At 53.0% G+C, this 18,712-nt stretch overlaps 2 protein-coding genes across 3 annotated transcripts in view; one reads left to right on the forward strand and one right to left on the reverse strand.

The window, feature by feature from the left end:
* The window catches only part of SDCCAG8 (SHH signaling and ciliogenesis regulator SDCCAG8), a 135,929-nt gene extending 133,095 nt beyond the window's left edge, over nucleotides 1-2,834 (forward strand). The window contains 1 exon segment of the mRNA XM_029047025.2: nucleotides 2,480-2,834. Within this exon segment, the coding sequence (XP_028902858.1) occupies nucleotides 2,480-2,518 (39 nt within the window). The 3' untranslated portion in view covers nucleotides 2,519-2,834.
* Nucleotides 2,835-5,079: 2,245 nt separating this feature from the next.
* AKT3 (AKT serine/threonine kinase 3) overlaps nucleotides 5,080-18,712 on the reverse strand; it is a 148,356-nt gene continuing 134,723 nt past the window's right edge. For both annotated transcript variants that reach the window (XM_029047145.1, XM_029047144.1), the window contains 4 exons: nucleotides 17,061-17,275; nucleotides 13,813-13,900; nucleotides 9,982-10,084; nucleotides 5,080-8,919 (listed from right to left, as the gene is read on the reverse strand). In XM_029047145.1, coding sequence (XP_028902978.1) covers nucleotides 8,834-8,919; nucleotides 9,982-10,084; nucleotides 13,813-13,900; nucleotides 17,061-17,275 — 492 coding nt within the window. In that variant the 3' untranslated portion in view covers nucleotides 5,080-8,833. The remainder of the gene's footprint in view (nucleotides 8,920-9,981; nucleotides 10,085-13,812; nucleotides 13,901-17,060; nucleotides 17,276-18,712) is intronic.

The following is an 18,712-nucleotide window of genomic DNA, read 5'->3' on the forward strand; positions in this document are numbered from 1 at the left end:
TCCACTGAGCCACGCCGGGTAATCAGGTTGTCCGACACGGGGCTCATAAACCCCATTTTACAGGTGAGGTGACTCCATGGATCCATCGGTCACCTGGTTGGGCGCCGTGGCGGACGGCACCAGAGAGGGGACGCTTGGAGAGGAGGGTGTCCCCAGCTTGCTGAAAACCCAGCCCTTCACCACCGCCACACAAGTAGACCAACTTTCCGAGGAGCCGCTGCCCCTGCTCCCCCCGCCCCCAGCCGCCAGCCTCCCACGTAGGTCCGCACGGCGAACCATCCCAGCTCCGCCAGCTGTCTGCTGTGTGACCGTGGGCAAGTCACTTCACTTCTCTGAACCTCAGTTCCCTCATCTGTTAAATGGGGACGAAGACAGTGAGCCCCCTGAGGGACAGGGACCGGGTCCAATCTGCTCGGCTTGTATCTCCCCCAGCCCTTAGAACAGTGCCTGGCACGTAGTGCCCGGCACAGATACCATAAAAGAAAAGAAGTCGGCATGGCCTAGTGGAAAAAGCCTGGGCCTGGGGAGTCTGAGGGCCTGGGTTCTAATCTCTACTCTGCCACATAGCAGATGAGAGAACTTGGGGAAATCACTTCGCTTCTCTTTGCTTCAGTTCTCTCACCTGCAGAATGGGGATTCGATACCTCGTTCTCACCTCCGAGGCTGTGAGCTCCAGATGAGACCCGATTATCTCGTCTCCACCCCGGCGCTCGGCACATAGTAAGCGCTTAACAGATACCACAGTTATGAAGGCTATTTTGGAAAACGCCAGTTCCTTGAAAAATCTCACCGGGATACTTTTTTCCTTTTAAGATCTTTCCTGCACTTTTATCTGTTCTCCAGTTAGAAAGACAGATTTCCATTTCTGTGGACTGCGACTAGAACAGTGGGGGTATTTTTTAAATTAACGACAGGGCCCTCTTCATTGTGGTTTATTATAGGGAAAGAAAGGGATATTCTTTGGCATGGCGGTATGATGTTTACACTTAACACTGAGGAAATTAAAACGAGAATATGAGAAACATGAAGACTATTAGCCTGGAGAGCTCTCCTGCTTAGCTTTCCAGTCAGGGCTGCTGAATCATAAGCAAATTAGCCCGGATACTTCTCCCCGCCTTTTTCTTCCTACGGCACTCTCCCCCTCCCCCGAGTTCACCGTCAGCAGGGGTGATCGGATCCCGGGAAGGCGGTTTGGGAGGAAGGAGACTGATCGGGTCTCCCTAACCTGGCTGGTGGCGCGTGCGGGACCCAGAAACTCTTTCTCTTCTTTAGAAACTCGCTGAATTGGGGCCTGAAAAACAGCCTCCTCAAGCACCAGACTCCCTGGCAGAGAGAGGCTGAGGCAGCGGAGAGAATCAGCGCCAGGAAATCAACTCAAATGGGCTAGTGGGCAAACAGACTGGGTGGCTCCGGGACAGCTTTCACTTTTTTCAAATGCTTTTTCGATCCACCTCCCAAATCCCACTTCCAGAGGCAGTCTCTCCCCACCCCCGTTATCCAGTAGCCCTGCAACAAAAGAACCATCTGCACATAATTGTGTACCCCAAGACCTAAGTTTGGAAAATGGACTACAAGCATGTGCACACAACCTCGCAAGTTCCAGATTGGGTCAGTTCATCGGGGGTTTCTCAGCAACACATAGGCCACATCCTGTTTTGCTCCGGCGGCCCACCGCCTGAACGATGTTCAGTAAACGTGCTCTGCCCCGTATCGGCTTCTTCTTTCCTGGAAAGGGGAAGGCGAGGCCGCACCCTGTGCCTCTCCTAAAATAAGACCGCCTCGACGAGAAGCGGCGTGCTCTAGCGGGTTAGAGCCCGGGCCTGGGGACCAGAAGGACCCGGGTTCTGATCCCGGCTCCGTTACTTGTCTGCTGTCGGACCTTGGGCAAATCAGTTCTCTGGGCCTCGGTTCCCTCATCTGGAAAATGGGGATTAAGACTGTGAGCCCCACCTGGGACAGGGACCGCGTCAGACCTGATGAGCTTCTATCTACCCCAGCGCTCAGGACAGTACTTGACACACAGTAAGCACTTAAATACCATGAATACATCTTCACTACGATTCCCGACAAGACACTCAAGCCGGTCCAGGACACGGGTTGTTTCTCCGAGCCGGCACGTTCAACCGTGAATACCGTCGTCTGTACTTGCATCTGACAAGATCTCGGGTCAGTGGAAACCGCGAGGTCAAAGGGGAAGCAGAAACCCTTCAACCGAGTAGCCCGTGTTTACGCGTCCTCTGAATCGCCGATATAAACTCCTCGGGGGCTGGGAAAGCGCCTACCAACTCGGTTACATGGTATGCTCCCGAGCTCTTAGCACAGCGCTCTGAACACAGCAGAGCACTCCGTAAATACCGTCGAGCGATCGGTCGATCGATGTGCTGAGAACTCGGTCCATGAGAAGATGAAAACTGTGAATTAGAAATCGGTCCGACTGCAGAATGTGGGATATTAAAACTTCTGTCCCTTTATTTTTCAGTTACCCGGCGTGCCGCAATCTGACTGCCAACCTGGTTAAAGCTCAGGGTGAAACCCGTCGCTTCCAAGGGGCTATTGACATTCATCTGGTTTTTACTGTTGCACTCCATCAGAAACTCATTTCGGTGCGATGTTTTTTTATCAGAGATTCGAATGGGATCGGATCCGTTCACGTGGTCCGTTGAAGGGCTAACCTCCCGCTGGCGGACGTAAAGGAAACGACCGGCCGAGAAGAGCGAAGTCATTAATCTCACGGTCCGATTTTAAAGCCGGGATTTGTGGTGTATTTTTGTAAACTGATAACTCTTTTTTTAACCTGTTTGTGAATTTCAATAAAGTGACTTTTAGAGTTGTGAGGTGGCCTTTTCAACTGGGTTGGGATGCGTCCTCAGGGAAACACCAATCTCACACACACACACACACCCAAACTTTCCAGTTGCTACAGCTGGTTATTTCACTTCTCCTGGTTGATTTCCGAGTCAGGAATCCTCTTAACTTGCTCTTTTCTCGACTGCCTATGAGATTCCTCATCCCCCAAGACCACGGCAGTGGAGGACTATATGAGAATAAGAGCGCAGTCCCTAGCCTGCCCCTAACCGAATATTGCGGAAACAAAAAGAGACGGTGGTTTTCAGACCCCTTCGGCGATGTCTCCCTGTCTAGACTGTCAACTGGCTGTGGGCGGGGAGTGTCAGCCGACTCTCTCGTGTCGTACTCTCCCGAGCACTTAGTACGATGCTCCGCGCGTAGTAGGCGCTCGATACATACCACCGATGATGATAATGACAGTGGCATTTCTTCTGCCTGAACCCCCAACTTACCTGAATCCAACTCTGCAGAAGCTCCCCGTGAAGACGGACACTGCAGACCAAAGCCAAAATGCCCCCGTGTTCTGTAACTCTGCTCCTGCTCCTCCAATCTCAAAACCATCATCTCACTGAAAGTCGGGAGAAACGTCAAGTCGGCGATGTTGTCGCGCCGCACTAAATAACACCGGCAGCGTTGAAATCGCAGGACAGACGAAACCGTCAGCCGACACCTCGGTGACCGTTTTACCTTGAAAATACAGATTTTAAATAAAAATACTATACAGATGCCACAACTGCGGTGAAAAACGTGGACTAAATATCCCTGCATCTCAAAAGGATATCCATTTATTTTTTTCTACGGTCCCACTGGGCGGTAGGTCTATATTTTAAGGCGTTCGACAGTGAGAATTTGTTTGACTTTTGGGTTCAGGTCTTAGATGCCTGAGGCTTTGGGTAGGTCTGGGGGGCTTCACCCACTGGTCCACCCGACCATCACCCTCCTTCCTCCCAAGGTCAGAGTGGAAGCACCCGGTGGCCACGGAACCTGTCGCCTCTTTCCCAAGCCCACAGTCCAGTACGTTTCACCCAGCGGGACCTAGTTCTCGAAAATACGTTGACGTCCGTCTCCCCGGTTGGAGCGGAGGTTCCTTGAGGGCAAAGAGCTGTTATTCCTGAACTTCTCCGGGGCCTAGTACAGTGCACGGCACCAAGGCGGCGCCCAATACATGCTCCTACCGCTACTATTTGCACAGAGTAAGCGCTTAACAAATGCCATCGTTATCATTAGACGGCAAACACCGGCACGGCTGCCCACGCTCAGTCGAACCGAAAGAGCCACGGGCTCGAGGAGAAAAAAAGCTTTGGGCTGCGCCAAAATTTGAAATGCAAATCCAACCCGGCGCTTAGTACAGTGCCTTGCGCATAGTAAGCACTTAACAAATATCACCGTTATGACCGTTCTGCTAGCCATCTGCCTCGGACGGGTTGGGCTCAGTCCTCTCTGAAGGAGGACACTGAATCAACCGGGGAAGGATTCTGCTCTGAAGACATAAAGAAAATCTAGGAAATCTATTCGTTTCGGGTGGCATAGATCGATTCGCTATTGAAAGAAAATACCTCGAAAGCCAACGCGGAAGCTTCATGTTTGTGGCATCTCGACTGTGGTTTCCAAAGGGCTCGATGTATACCTTTCCAGACGCACACATACACACACACTCGCTCTCTCTCACACAAGCGTACGCGCTTCCCGCTCGGAAAAGCACGACTGGCCTCAGAGCCGCTGCCGGCTCCATCTCGAAGCACCGCGTCCGGAAGCTACTTTTCTTGACGCTGCAGAGAAACAGAATACGAGCAGGGGACGGGACTGCTCTCCCCAGATCCCTCTCGCTTTGGCGGTTCCGGGCCGCGTCCCGCTCGCTAAGGCCTCGGGGTTCTTCGACCCCGGAGGAAGCAACGACGTGCTGCCGAAACATTCGGGAAAGCACTAGTACCCCGATCACATTTTCTCCACTGGAGGCTTAATCCGATTTAGAAGGTGAGCCCCGCGTGGGACGGGGACTGGACCGGCCCGATTAATCCATACACTCCCCGGCGCTTAGAACGGCGCTCGACGCAGGGACGGCGCTTAACAGATACAGCAACTGTGAGGGTGGGCCGGAGAACCGGAGGAGGAGGGGGAGGTGTGAAAAATACACAGTCCACCCGCCTTTGCAGAAAAAAAAAACCCAAACCAGCCACGTTTCGATGTCTGAGTCTTTAAAGCCGAGACAGCGGTAAGTAATGAACAGAGAAGTAGCAGATTGACATAGTGCTTTATTTAAGCTTTCTGTACGAAGGAAAATAATGTGCATCCCTATCATATACGTGTAAAAATACTAAGGATGTACAGTGTACAAAAACAGTTTCTTGTAGTTATTTCACATCCTCGCGGGTCATATCCCTTAAGGAAATAAACATTTGAAGTATGACCGACAGCAATAATAGTACAGTTCCTCGGGTCCCTCGGCAAGTCTGCTGAAAATCCTTAACCGGATGTCTAGATCTTGCACGGATCTAATGAAAGAACTCAGCAAGGTCGAGAAGTGTCACAAACTCTAAAGCTACGGGGAGGTAATCCGATTACCAGTCGAGAGGTTTTTCTCTTTTTTGTTTTTTTGTTTTTTCTTTTTATTTAAATAAATACTTTACATTTCATGCTTGCCTGTAATGCACTACCAGGAGCAAGATAAGGAAATTCTACTGTAGACAGTACAAACAGTAGCAGCAAAGTGTGTACATTGAGGTGTAAATATAGACCCTGCAGTGAGTAAGGAAGGACCTTACTTTGGAACTCTAGGGAAAACACGCGGCCCCCGGGCGGAAACGGTCAGCTCCCGGAAGCCACGGATCCATCGGGTGAGGAGAAGGTCGGAGACAATACTGGAATCATGTTCTCGAAGCGACGGGAATGTGTTGGAAGATGCGGTTAGTGTGGAAAGCAAAGCTGTGTGCAAAACTGCCCCAAACTCCGACGGGAAAGGGTTCGGGCCGTCCCGCCCCCCGCCCCACCCCGCTCCCCAACCGGAATCCCGTCCGCCGGGACGGCAGGGCGGCGGCGGAGCGGTTCGGGGGCGCGGGGCGGAAGTCCCGGCGGGGTCCGGGCCGGACGTCTGCGGGGCCGCCGCCCGAACCGGGCAGCGCCGGGGAGGCCCTCCCGCGCCTCCGCCTCCCTCCGGCGGACTCCCCTGCTGCCCATTTGGGAAGCGACGTCCGGTGCGTCGAGTCTCGCTCGTGTCCGCTGCCCCGGAAGCTCCCCCGGGGGGAGGCCCGGGGGGAGGCGGCCGGCCGACCCGTTTTCACATTCAGATCCGAAATGGCTTGCGGACGCTTCCCCTCCCCGAAATCCAGCGGCGGCGACGTCGGCCCGATCCCGAAGGGCGGAGACGTCCTCGACGTTCCCGGCCGGCTGGGGGAAGCGGGGGGGTTGGGGGGAGCCAGAGAAGATGGAGGGAGTCGAGGAAGCTAGGGGAGGCTGGGGAAAGTGGGGAAGAGCTGGGAAGGACCGGGAGGAGGGCTGACCGCCCACCCCGGTCCCTCATCTTTTGGAAATGTCCCGGGCCAAGGTCACGGTCGCGCTCCGGAGAGGAAAGGGAAACGTCTTCGCTCGGTCCGGGGGGGGGCGGCGGGGAGGAAGGGCCGGGCGGGTCGGGGATGGTCAATTCGGGGGTCAGCCCGGCCCACGGCTCGGCCCACACTTTCACTCTACGCCGTCTCACCGGGCGGCCCGCGGGATGGGCTCGCTCGTCAACCCTTCCGCTCCAAAAGGCGGTGACGGGATATATCGCTCGGGGAGAAGACGCATTCCAAGTAGCCGCGGCCCGAGCCGAAGCCAGATGCCTCACGCTGGAATTCGCCGCCCCGCCCCCCCCCCCCGCCCCGCGGTAACGATGAAATTCGGTCAGGGGGAGATGAGAAAATGAGAAGAGCCCGGTATCTGGACGTGTCCTAGCTGCCGTGTTACAATGCCCTTTGACCCCTAGTCAGCCCCCGTGGGCCCTCTGCCAGCAGGGGCCTTCACGTCGGGTGTTCGAGCCCCGCTTCCCACATCGGGGGGCTAAGACACCTGCATAGGAATATCGGTTTTCCTATCTAAAAAAATGACTCGCACGTCCCGAGGACACCCCGGGGACCCTCCGCCACGCCGCGGTCTGACATCGGGGAGCGAAGAGGGCGAGATCCGACGCTACAACGGTAATCCCACGGGGCCGGGTTCCCTCCCGCGAGCCGTCGGGGGGGGGGGGGCGGCGGCCCGCCCGTGGGGAGACCCCCAGCTCCTAGCACCAAAGGGTTTCCGTCATGAGGATCATCATCAACGAAGGAAATATATGAGGTTTGCATACGCGTCCCATTCAGTGCGAAATATCTGGGATCCGGGAACGGGAGGACATACGGAAAAAGGAAAAGACGGAGGCTCGTCCGGCTCAATCCGAGCGACTAGCGGACTCCCATCAGACTCGACCCGACCGCCGGTCCTGACCTCCCTGACCCCCCGGCGGCCGGTCTTCCCAGCCAAGCGTCCGTCGCCCCGAACCTACTGCGGGCCCCCGGACGCCGACGGGCCGCCTCCGCCGATCGGAGGGATGTTCCCGCCCCTCCGCCGGCCTCTCGCGACAAATCTCCGCCCCGTCGCGCGTCGGGGGGTTCCCTCCGACGCACAGACTGGATTCACCTCGATCAGCCCCCGGGCCTCGACGGTGGGGGGTCCGGGTCTCCCCACCAAACCATCATCCTTCCTCTCCTAACGTCCGACTCCGAGCCGCCCGTCCAATCCCGGAGCCTCGGCCCGACGGCCGCGTCGGGGCGAAACCGCCCGCTTCCCTTCGGCCGGGACGCTCCTCGCGCGAGACCAAACGGACGGCAGGAGGTCTGCCCTTAAGTGAGCTGAAGCCACGTTTGCTGACATGACACATACATTTCTCAACCCTAAAAAATAAATACTACTGCATTTAACGACAAAGGACAAAGGTTGAACGTCGAAGAGCGAAATCACATAAATTAAAAGCAAAGATTTTTTTTAAAAAAACAACCAACCAAAAAAAAAAAACCAATAAGGCAAACATCGGTCTACCTCAGAGCCAGGATTTTGGTGCAAAGCCACAGCGACACGCCTGCCTACATTCTCCAGCCTCGGAGGCGATGGGGAGCGAAGGGGGGGGAGGAGCAGGGCCGAGCCTGTTTCTGCGGCGCCCTCCAGGGCCGGGCCACACGTGAGTCCTCCGGATGACCCCGGACCTCACGGCTCCTCTGCCTCCGTCCCTCCCGGGGTCAAGGGAGGAGAGGGGGCCGTGCGTGGGGAGAAACCCGGAAGCCGTGGACCCCGCGGGGCCGGACGAGCGGGGGACCCGACACCGCCTCGCCGGATCCCGGGTTCCGCCCCCTCGGCCTCCCCTCGGGGCCGCCGGATCGCGGTACGCCTAACCGAGGCGGTGGGGGAAGCGCCACACCCCTTCCGAACGTCGCCCGCCCTACCCGGACGCACGGGGGCAAGAGAAGTACGGAAGCTAACTCTTCTCCGCCCGGCCCGCCCTTTGACCTCTCTTCTAGAGGTGAGGAAGCACTCCGGGAGCCAACGCGTCTCTTTGCGTCTCCCCGCCGGGGGACGACGGAAATCGGAAGATGATGCTCGCTCCCCTCCCGGCCCCCACCCGTGCCCCCGGGGGGGGGGGGTTCTCGAGATTGCACAATGACTTCTTCCGGTTGCCATTCTAGTGAGACAGTAGCAGCAACAGCATGAGACCTCAGACTGAGAGAAGAGTTCATGCAAAACGAAAAGGCAAGAGTGTGTGTGTGTGGGGGGGGGGGTTGAGGGGCAGAGAGTGAGTGTGCGTGCTCGTGTGTCTGACAGAGAGAGACAGAGAGAGACAGAGAGAGAAGGGAGGAGGGGTCGGAGGACCGGGTCAGCCTGGGAGGCCGGAAAGTGCTCCTGCTCTCTCTGTTGCGGCATCGCCCGCCCCGGCGACGGACCCAAGATGACAGTGACGTGGCCGAACGTGAGCGCGGGGCGCCCGTTACTCTCGTCCGCTGGCCGAGTAGGAGAACTGGGGGAAGTGAGGCCGCCTCTCGTTGTCCACGCAGTCCATCCCGTCCTCGTCATCTGGCGGCCAAACGGGGGAGAAACGGCGGCTTTAGCGGAGGGGCCGGTTGCCTTCGACGAGCGGTCGCCTCCGGACCGGAAGCTCGTCTTGGGCGGGGAGCGGGTCCGTAACACTGTTGCGGCGTACTCTCCCGAGCGCTCAGTACAGCGCTCTGCACGCAGTAAGGGGCCAATAAATACCACTGACCGACCGCCTTGAACACGCGGACGTCGGTCTGGGAGGCCCCGCATCCTCCCAGCTCCCGACATGCTGGAGTCAATCCCAGATGGGCCCTGGATTTTTCTCCCTCATGGAAGCCCGGTGCCACTGGGCAGGGGATCAGCCGCCGCTCGTAAACAACCGCTCTAGAACTGAGCAACGGCTTCGGAGATCTTCCAGAACCCCCCAGGGGCGAGATCAAATAATCCCGGAGAGGCGACGGCACAACGGCAGGTTGAACACGCCTGCCAACTCTGTTCTACTGCGCTCTCCCAAGCGCTCGGTAGAGTGCTCTATAGTAAGCGCTCAGTAAATACCACCGTCTGATTGATTCATCCCCGCTTATGCTCCCCTTCGGCCCGGGAGCGCCGACACTGAGAAGCGGCATGGCCTAGTGGAAAGAGCACAGGAGTCAGAGGACCTGGGTTCTAATCGGATTGTACTTTGCAAGCACTTAGTACAGTGCTCTGCACACAGTAAGCGCTCAATAAATACGACTGAACGGACGAGTGATCCCCGCTCGGCCAACTGCTCGCCGTGTGATCTCGGCAAGTCACTTTTCGGTGCCTCAGTTTCCTCAACTGTAGAATGGGGATCAAATACCTGTTCTTCCTCCTAGTTAAGCTGTGAGCCCCTTGCAGGACAGGGGCTGTGTCTGACCTAATTATCTTGTAGCGACCCCCTGACTCAGAACAGTGTTTGACACACAGTGAGTACTTTAAAAAAAAATACCATAAAAAGAAACACAAAAAACGGAAGGCAGAACCTGCCCCCAGTCCCTCCACCAAGACAACAGCACCAGGAAGTCTGACTGACGGGCCGCCCCGGGGCGGGGCTCCGAGTCGCCTTCTAGGTTTACTTACATTTTTCCGGAGGTGTTATGGTAATTGTCTGAGCTGTAAATTCTTCATCGAAATATCTGGTATCCGTCTCAGATGTCACTTGAGGTTTAAAAGGCGGTACCAGCTGAAGGCAGAGAGAGAAAGATGGCTTTTTAATGGTCCCGAACACAAGCCAATCACAATCCAGGGACGAAACGAGCAGGTGTTCGGTAAACGCTACCGACTGACGAGACTTCGGGATGTACTTCTCGGGAAGCGGTGTGGCCTGGTGAATAGAGCACGAGCCCGGGAGTCAGAAGGACTTGGGTTCTATGCCTGGCTCTGCCACTAGTGTGCTGTGTAACCTTGGGCTAGTCACTTCGCTTCTCCGTGCCTCAGTCACCTCAACTGTAAAATGGGGATCAAGACCTTGAGCTCCACGTGGGACGGGGACTACGTCCAACCTGATCAGCTCGTATCCACCCCGGCGCTTAAAACGGCGCCTGGCACAGAGTAAGCACTTAACGAATACCATTAAAAAAAAGAAAAACAGAAACAATGCCTCGGCCAATGCCCTCCCAGAGTGACTACCTGTCCAAGCAGAAGTAGCGAGGCAAATGGGTGAGGTCGGTTGGGAGGGGAGAGTTGACCGGAACCGTGAGGAGAAAGTAGGAGAGGCGGAGGGGCATCTCCGGCACGTCCTGATCAGGACGACCAGGACATCCACATTCCCATCGCGGTCCTGGCCGCCGGAGCCTTTTTCGCAATTCCTCCCCCGACGCCTCCCGTAGGCAGACCAGATGCACCAGAAATCCACCAGGGTGTTTCTCTCTTCAGCCGAACTGGAATCGAGGGGGAAGGGCAGAGGGCTTCGCCCCCTCGGCTTTTGGGGCCAGGCAGGTGGTCGTCGCTAGCCTCCGTCACAGATGGAGGAGAGGAGGGCTGGAAGCGCGACTTGGCCAAAATGGCAGTTCAACAGCTCACTCCCTGCTATCACGGGTTGGTCCGGTCTCCATGCCACCAGGGAGGAAAGGACCCTTTCTCTGGGCCCATCACGATAGACCCAACTCACTTTCCCACTCGAGGGCCACAGCTGCCCCAGCTGGCTCCCCTCTCACCATCAAGGCCACCAACGGCCCAGCTCTAGCACTAAGCCCAAGAAGAAAGAGCAAATAAATCCCTGCTTCTGCCCTCTGTGTCCCTGATGGGTATGCTCTCTCTCTCTCCCCCTCTCTCCCTCCCTCCTATCTGGATTTCTCTCAGATCTTCTCCTCTTTCCTTTCCCGATTCCTTTTCTCTTTCCTCCCTGATCCTCAGTCACTCCCTTCACGTCCCTTATCTCTCTCTACTCTTTGGATCTCAGCCTCATCTCTCCCTTTCCTGGTTCTTACTCTTTCTCACTGTTGGTCTCGATCTCTGGCCGTGCCACTCGGGCACACTGGCTGCTGTCTCCGATTGGGTCTCTCCTGCCCGTCTTCTTTGACTCTGTCCCCGGAAACCCCACCCCCAGCCTCGCCACCATCCACCACCCTCTAACGGAAAACACGCGTGTCAGGTAAGGCCCTCTGTTTTTCATTCAGGGCAGAGAAATACATTTTCTCCAGGGACCAGCCGAACTGATTCCGGGTACTATTTAAATACATTCTTGTGCTCACATGTGCTCTTTAGAATACTGCTGTGGGAAAAGATTTTAATTTTGTAAAAACAAATGTGAATTTGCAAATTGCATCTTTGCATGAATAGAAAACAGATTACTGTACCACAAGAGGAAAAGGTTTTTAATTGGTATGTAATAATGTATAATTAAGAATAAGTTCTGAATAAAGAGCTAAGTTGGAGTCTGAGACAGACATAAAGCTCTGTCCCCAAATAACACAAACATACAGGCAGGCACACACGCACACATGCGCACCCATATGTAATTTGCAGTCTGAAGAACTCGCACTTTCATGAGTAAGCAGAGCAAATTTCATTTTTACCACTCTTTCTTGCCCCTGTTCCGACCATATCTCAGGTGAAGAATCAATTCTAGATTTGCTCACACCTCAGCGGTTAGGCTATTCCTGAGTAAACTGCTTTGGGGGATTAGATGAGAAGCGGCGTGGCCCAGTGGAAAGAGCACGGGCCTGGGGGTCGGAGGACCCGGGTTCTAAACCCGGCTCTGCCACTGGTGTGCTTCGTGATCTTGAGCAAGTACTTTACTTCTCTGGGCCCCGGTTACCTCATCTGAAAAAATGGGGACTAAGACCGGGAGCCCCATGCGGGACAGGGATGGGGTCCAACCCGGTTATCACAATACCACAATCATTAATAGGCTTGGCACCTTAGAAGGCCACTCTGCCGGACTCCGGAGGGGTGCGATCAATGCTCCTGGGAGACTGCTAAACTGAACTACAGACTGTAAACTCCAAGAGGGCACGGAAGGTGTCGGCTATATTGTTCCACCGTACTCTCCCAGGCCCTCAGTACAGTGTTCTGCACAGAGTTAGCACTCAATAAATACAATTGACTGACTGACTAAACCCAGCAGTGGACTCTGATCTACAAGAGCTGAAAGTCTCTAAGTGACTTGCTGATCCCCACGCCATTGCAGATGAACCTGGAAAAAAACACTTTGTAGGCAGACAGAACGGTAAACACAAAACAAAAAACCAGAGTCAAGCATTCCTCTCAGACTTGCTCGTCAGAGCTCTCGAGGGACTCGGGCCAGAAGGTCTGTTCGAAGCACAGAATTCTGTCAGAGAGTGCCTACAATCAAAGTACAGGGGTCACACTTTAGCAAAAAAAAAAAGAAACCCTAATAATAATAATCCTGGAATTCTTTTAAGCACTTACTGGGCGTCAAGCCCTGTGGCAGATACAAGATAATCGGGTCAGACACAGTCCCTGTCCCGTGGGCTCTCTGTCCAAGTGGGAGGGAGAACAGGGATTGAGTCTCCATTTTAGAGAAGAGGAAACTGAGGCACAGAGAACTTTAAGTGACCCGCACAAGGTCACGCAGAAGGGAACCGGCAGAGCCAGTATCAGAACCCAGGTCTGCTGATTCCCAGGGCTGAGCTCTTTCCACTAGGCCGCACCGCTCCTAGGGACAGAAAATCCGTGCATCCTGAACTCGGGAGCTGCACTGTCTACTTAAATAGGAGACAAATGCGGGCCCAGAGAGTTAGCATAGTTTAGCATCGCACATATTTTGTTGCCTTAGAAAAAGTCAAAAAAGCGTTTTGGCAGATGTAAGGAGAGCCATCATTATGGTGTCGAGACAAAGAACAAGTATCTTTTTAAAATGAAAAAAATAATGAGATTGCAATAAAGACAAAGTTGCATAATTAGCAGCATCTAATTTGGTGTGTCATTTCAGTTTCAAATCCCACAGAAATTCCAAATAAGGGAAAGAAACATATTCCCTGGCCACCGGGAGTTCAAACGACGCTGCTCAAAATCATTCCTCTTGTGGTGGAAAGCTGGAGAGCAGCGGTGAGCAGGGAAATATTCCAGTGACAAACACAAGGCGAAAGACGGTTAAGCCTTTCGCTCGGGTTCGATCCCTTCGACAGCACAAGGCTTCCGGGGTTTCTCACTTGATCCAAGGGCCCCCTCACCCTCGCCACCCCGTCGCGGACCTAATAAACACCCCTTCAAGAAGCAAAGAGAAAATCAACGACCGTGTTTGCTAGCAAACCCTCTCTGCCATCATTCCAAATCAGGGATGCTCTCTGACGCCCAGGTCGATGGGCATGCCGTGATTTGGAAATACACCCCGCTATCTGAGACGGTCAAATCGCAGGTAAGCACTTTCGGAAATGAGCGGTGGAATCCGTTTCCGCAGAGGGGCAGCAAGAGAGAGCCTTTCGGGCCGGAGAAGGGACCTCCTACCTTTTTATCATATACATCTTGCCAGTTTAGTCCAACAAAGAAACTGTGCCTCATAATTTCTTTCGCATCATCTGGACCTCCACCAAGGCTATGAAGAGAGAGCGAGAATGTTAGTTAAAAAAAAAACAACAAGCCCCGCTTCAAAACAGACAGCTCTCTCTGGGGCTCCAGCAGTTCCTCCTCTTACACGGGATACCTGAGACGGCAGCTCTCTCAGAGGCAGAGATCAAGTGCCTGAGGGTGCAGAGAGAAAATATCCACGTGGCTGAGCCCCTACTTAGCTTATAATCAAAACCATTAGCCAGTACTTCGGACCGAGGGGCATTCTGACCGAAAACCAGGTCAATCTAATTGATTTGGATAAATTGTTCCTGCTAACACCCGGTCTACCTGGTCCTCTGTTCTGACTGGATGAAACGGTCTGGGGAGCACGCTGGTGATCAGACGATCACGGTCCCTATTAGCGTCTACCAAGGGGGTTGCAGGTCCATCTCTCCTTGAGCCTTTGAGCAAACCGGGCCCTTCCCCAGGTTGACCCTGAAACTGTAACCGACCAGCTCCGCTGAGCCCCCGCCGCTTCCACGTCGCTGCTTCTGCTTACAGATGAGCCTCTGTGGTTCCTGGGAGGGAAGGGAAGCCACTGAGAGGGGCCGTGAGCATCTTGAAGGGGACAGGGAGAGGCAATGATTCGCCCAAAGTCAGGCAAGCAGACAAGTGGCGGAGCCAGGATTAGAAGCCAGGTCCTTCTGACTCCCAGGCCCTCGCTCTATCCACTAGGTCAGGCTGCTTTTGAGGATTAAACAACCTGATTGTCCAAGAAGCCTGGCAAGGTGCTGGCAAATGTCTGGCAAGTGCCTTCTTCTGGGATTAACGACAAACATCGCTTGTCAAATCGAGAGTCTGCGTGCCAGATCAATTCCCGTAATTGTTTGTCTGCTAGGAGAACGTCTGCATTTCCTCAGCTTGCAGGGTACATTCATTCATTCGTCCGTTCAATTGTATTTATTTGTATTAATGTCTGCCTCCCCCCCCGCCCCCCGACCGTAAACTCATTTTGGGCAGGGAATGTGTCTGTTTATCGTCGTACTGTAGTCTCCCGAGCACTCAGTACGGTGCTCTGCGCACAGTAACCGCTCAATACATGTCTGAATAAATAAATACGATTGAATGAATGGTACATGCGATTCATTGTCAATCGCCATTTCTATTCCAAAATGTCCGTATTGATTTTTTCCGGATGGTGTTTCTGCTTGTGGCTGGAAATTACGCAAAGGAAGTTATAAGTTACAATAACAAATCCATGGACTATGGTGTCACTAAGTCACTTTTACAACTCTGGTAGGCGAGTCTTCAAACTCGGAGTCTTCTCAGAGTTCTGGAGTCTGTTGGAAATGAAAAATCCGGGACTACAACGAATGGCTGAGGAATCACTTCTAAGGATGGCCGGGGGTCCTGACTGAGGAGTAATGCTCTTTGTGGCCAAGGGGCGTATCGGCTCGAGTTTACCTCAGGAGGAGGAAGGAGGCGGAGAGGGAGGGAGGGGCTGGGCTGCACGGGACCTCTGAAGAGGCGGCTTCTGGTGTGTGACGCTTGAGGCCACGGGAATCCTGCCTGGCAGGAGACCTCCTAAATCTGGCGTCAATCCTCATAACCAAAGCGACCTTGCCTGAACCCTAATGGAAGGAATGAACCATCCCCGAATGGCAGAGAAGGCTCCTCTCGGACTGGTTTGACAGACAGACAGCCTGTCCCGAGCAGATGGAGGGACGGAAGTGTTCTCTCCTGCCTTCAATCTGAGCAACTCTCACTCTCCGTCAAAGGGGAACAGGGGTTTAAACCTTTGACGGGGAGGAAAGGACTCACTGTTTTATTCTCTTTAGTCACCTAAGAAACAAGAGACTATCCAGGAAAAGGAAAAAGGTTGCTGCAACTCTTGATGAAGCGTGATGAACAGACACAGGCCGCATCTGAAAATCTGAAGAGTCATAATGGCCATTTTAAGGGAGACGGAGAACACAGCATACACGACAAATATTTTGGCAGACAGTTGATCGATTATACAGATGGGCAACAATCACTCAGATGGTCAGAGCCTCAAGGATTGCCCCTCATTCACACCAAGCTGCTGGCAAGAGCGATTCCCTGGAAAGCAAACCATCAACGGTGTTTACTGAGCGCTTACTGTGTGCAGAGCATTGTACTAAGCGCTTGGGAAAAAACAATATCAGAGTTGGGTGGACACGATCCCTGCCCTCCAGGATTTTACAGTCTATAGGAACTATCTGCAACAGCATCTGTAAAGCTCTATGGGTAGAGAACGTGTCTACCAACTCTGTAGTATCGTACTCTCCCAAGCGCTTAGTGCAGTGCTCTGCCCACAGTAAGCGCTCTATAAACGCCACTGACCGGGATCACGATGGAAACTTTTGAAGTTCGGCCCGAGTCTAAGTCTGCAGTTACCGTGGCAACGGCTCTTCACCACAAGAGCGACTGGCCCGCTGGACTTTGGGAGCTAGCTCCAGGCACTGACTCGGTGGTCTGTTCGAACTTCCAAAGGCCAGAAACGCAAAGGATCAGGCCACTGGAATGATTGATGCCCCTTGCTTTTCACTTAGCTGATTTCTGTCTTACTACTCTCCAGACAAACACACCAAAGTGTGTTCTAAGCACGGACTGGGTCGGGGGAAAGGAGGAGCGGGGGCAGAACGGAAAACCACTGAGAAATCGGGTTAGCGTACGAGCCTTTCAACATCTAGGGAAAGGCAAGTGGTTGCTTCTAGTCTTAAGAAAGAGGAGTAGCAGCGAGGATATTGACTGAGTGCCGACTGGATACAAAAGCACGAGATACCTTACCAGCCTATGAGAAACGTCCAGAAAATACAACCTTGAGAATCTGAAACAGAGACAACTAACCCTTAGAGAAACAATGCAGCAATTCAGAATTGATTTGGAAATTCCGAGGACGGGGTAAGTATATCAATGGCAATACATCTTTGTTAGCTATTGATTCTCACCACTCCCTGCAGGGGTAAGCATGAGGAACGCAGCAAGAGATTTCCCAGGTCAGATACGCAGTGGGATGAATGATTGGTTCAAGACAGCGATGCATATTCCTTCTCGACTGATAACCCTAAAGAAAGCATCCAGCAATGCCCATTGCAGTGCATGGCCAACAACTAAAAGAAAATCCCATTAATTTACCTCTTCCAAAGTTTGGCTTCAGAAGCTCACTGCTGTTTGAGGCTTACCGTTTATTAGGGTCCTTTATTAGGAGTCCTGAAAGCAAAGATTTTGCATCTGAAGAGAGGGTCCGGGGGAATTTAATATCCTCCATTAGAATCAGTTCAAAAAGCTTCTCGTGATCCTGGTTGTAGAATGGCAATCTCCCACACATCATTTCATACATGACAACCCCGAGGCCCCACCAATCCACTGCCCGGCCGTAGTCGTTGTCTTCTAAGACCTGGAAAGTTCAGAAGGAAAATGTGCAGCAAAGTTGTTAAGCGATTCAAGGATTAATAATGGTATTTATTGAGGGCCTACTGGCTGTGATGCCTGCACTATGCATCTGGGAAGGATAACAGAAGCCAATACATGTTCCATAATAATAATAACAGTACTTGTTAAGCACTTACCGTGTGCCAGGCACTGTACTAAGCGCTGGGGTGGACACAAGCAAATCTGGTTGGACACAATCCCTGTCCCACGTGGGACTCAGTTTTGCTCCCCATTTTACAGATGAGGTTACTGAGGCCCAGAGAAGTTAAGTGACTTGCCCAAGGTCACACAGAGCCAGGGGCTTACACTCTAACAAGGAAGCAGAACATACAAATATTTACAAATAGAGTGATCAGAATAAATGAGTGAAAATACCCCTGATTAAGCGCCCCCTTCTCCGCCCTGACTAGCTCCCTTTATTCACACCCCGCCCACACCCAACACTTATGTAATTTGTTCGTACTAATGTCAGTCTCCCCCTCTGGACTGTAGGCTTGTTGAGGACAGGGAATACGTCTATTTATTCTTACACTGTCCTCTCCCAAGGGCTTAGTTCAGAGGTCTGCATACAGTAAGCGTTCAATAAATACAACTGAATGAACGAACCTCTACCCAAACGCTGAGGGTGGGTAGAACTCCCTAAGGGCTAAAAGCGGTCTTCGGGCTAATACAGTTTGCAGTGTTGGGAACCGATTTAACATTTGTGGCGGAAGAGATGTGTAGTGAAGTACCTCGGGACTTTCTGAAGTGAAGCTGGAAGTACAGACCCTCTAGAGACAAGGCAGTGGAAGATAGAAAAGATTCAGATCCTTTATCTACCCAACCGGCATCAGGCAAAGTGAAAAACAGCCTGTAGCACACCAAGGTGTGAGAGGTGTAGAAGCACTGGAGGATAAGAAACTCGAGTGTGTATTTTCACTTTATCTTTAGGGCCCTTCCACATACTCTATCTGGTTCCCGCTCCCGCTCTGAGATGGCAAGTTCTGATTAGATCACAATATTTACAGGTCTCTAGGCTCTTATTCTCTACCACTCTGGAACATCTTCCCAGCTCCTGTGAGCTCAAGTGAAATGGGATATGATGCTGTGATTAACCGGGATGATGAATTTCAAAACCAGAGGAAGGGGTGTAGGGGTGGAGAACTGGATAATGGGAAATGGGCATTTCCCATTTCACAGGGAAAGTCAAACAACTGATATCACTCAGACCCTTGCGATATTCATTCATTCATTTAATCGTATTTATTGAGCGCTCACTGCGTGCAGAGCACTGTACTAAGCACCTGGGAAGTACAATTCAGCAACAAATAGACACAGTTACCTGTCAAATGGGGATTAATACTCATATGGGACAAGGTCTGTGTCCAGCCTGATTAGCTTGAACCTACCCAACCACTCAGAA

Source organism: Ornithorhynchus anatinus, chromosome 19 (genome assembly GCF_004115215.2).
Source record: "Ornithorhynchus anatinus isolate Pmale09 chromosome 19, mOrnAna1.pri.v4, whole genome shotgun sequence".
Taxonomy (NCBI): domain Eukaryota; kingdom Metazoa; phylum Chordata; class Mammalia; order Monotremata; family Ornithorhynchidae; genus Ornithorhynchus; species Ornithorhynchus anatinus.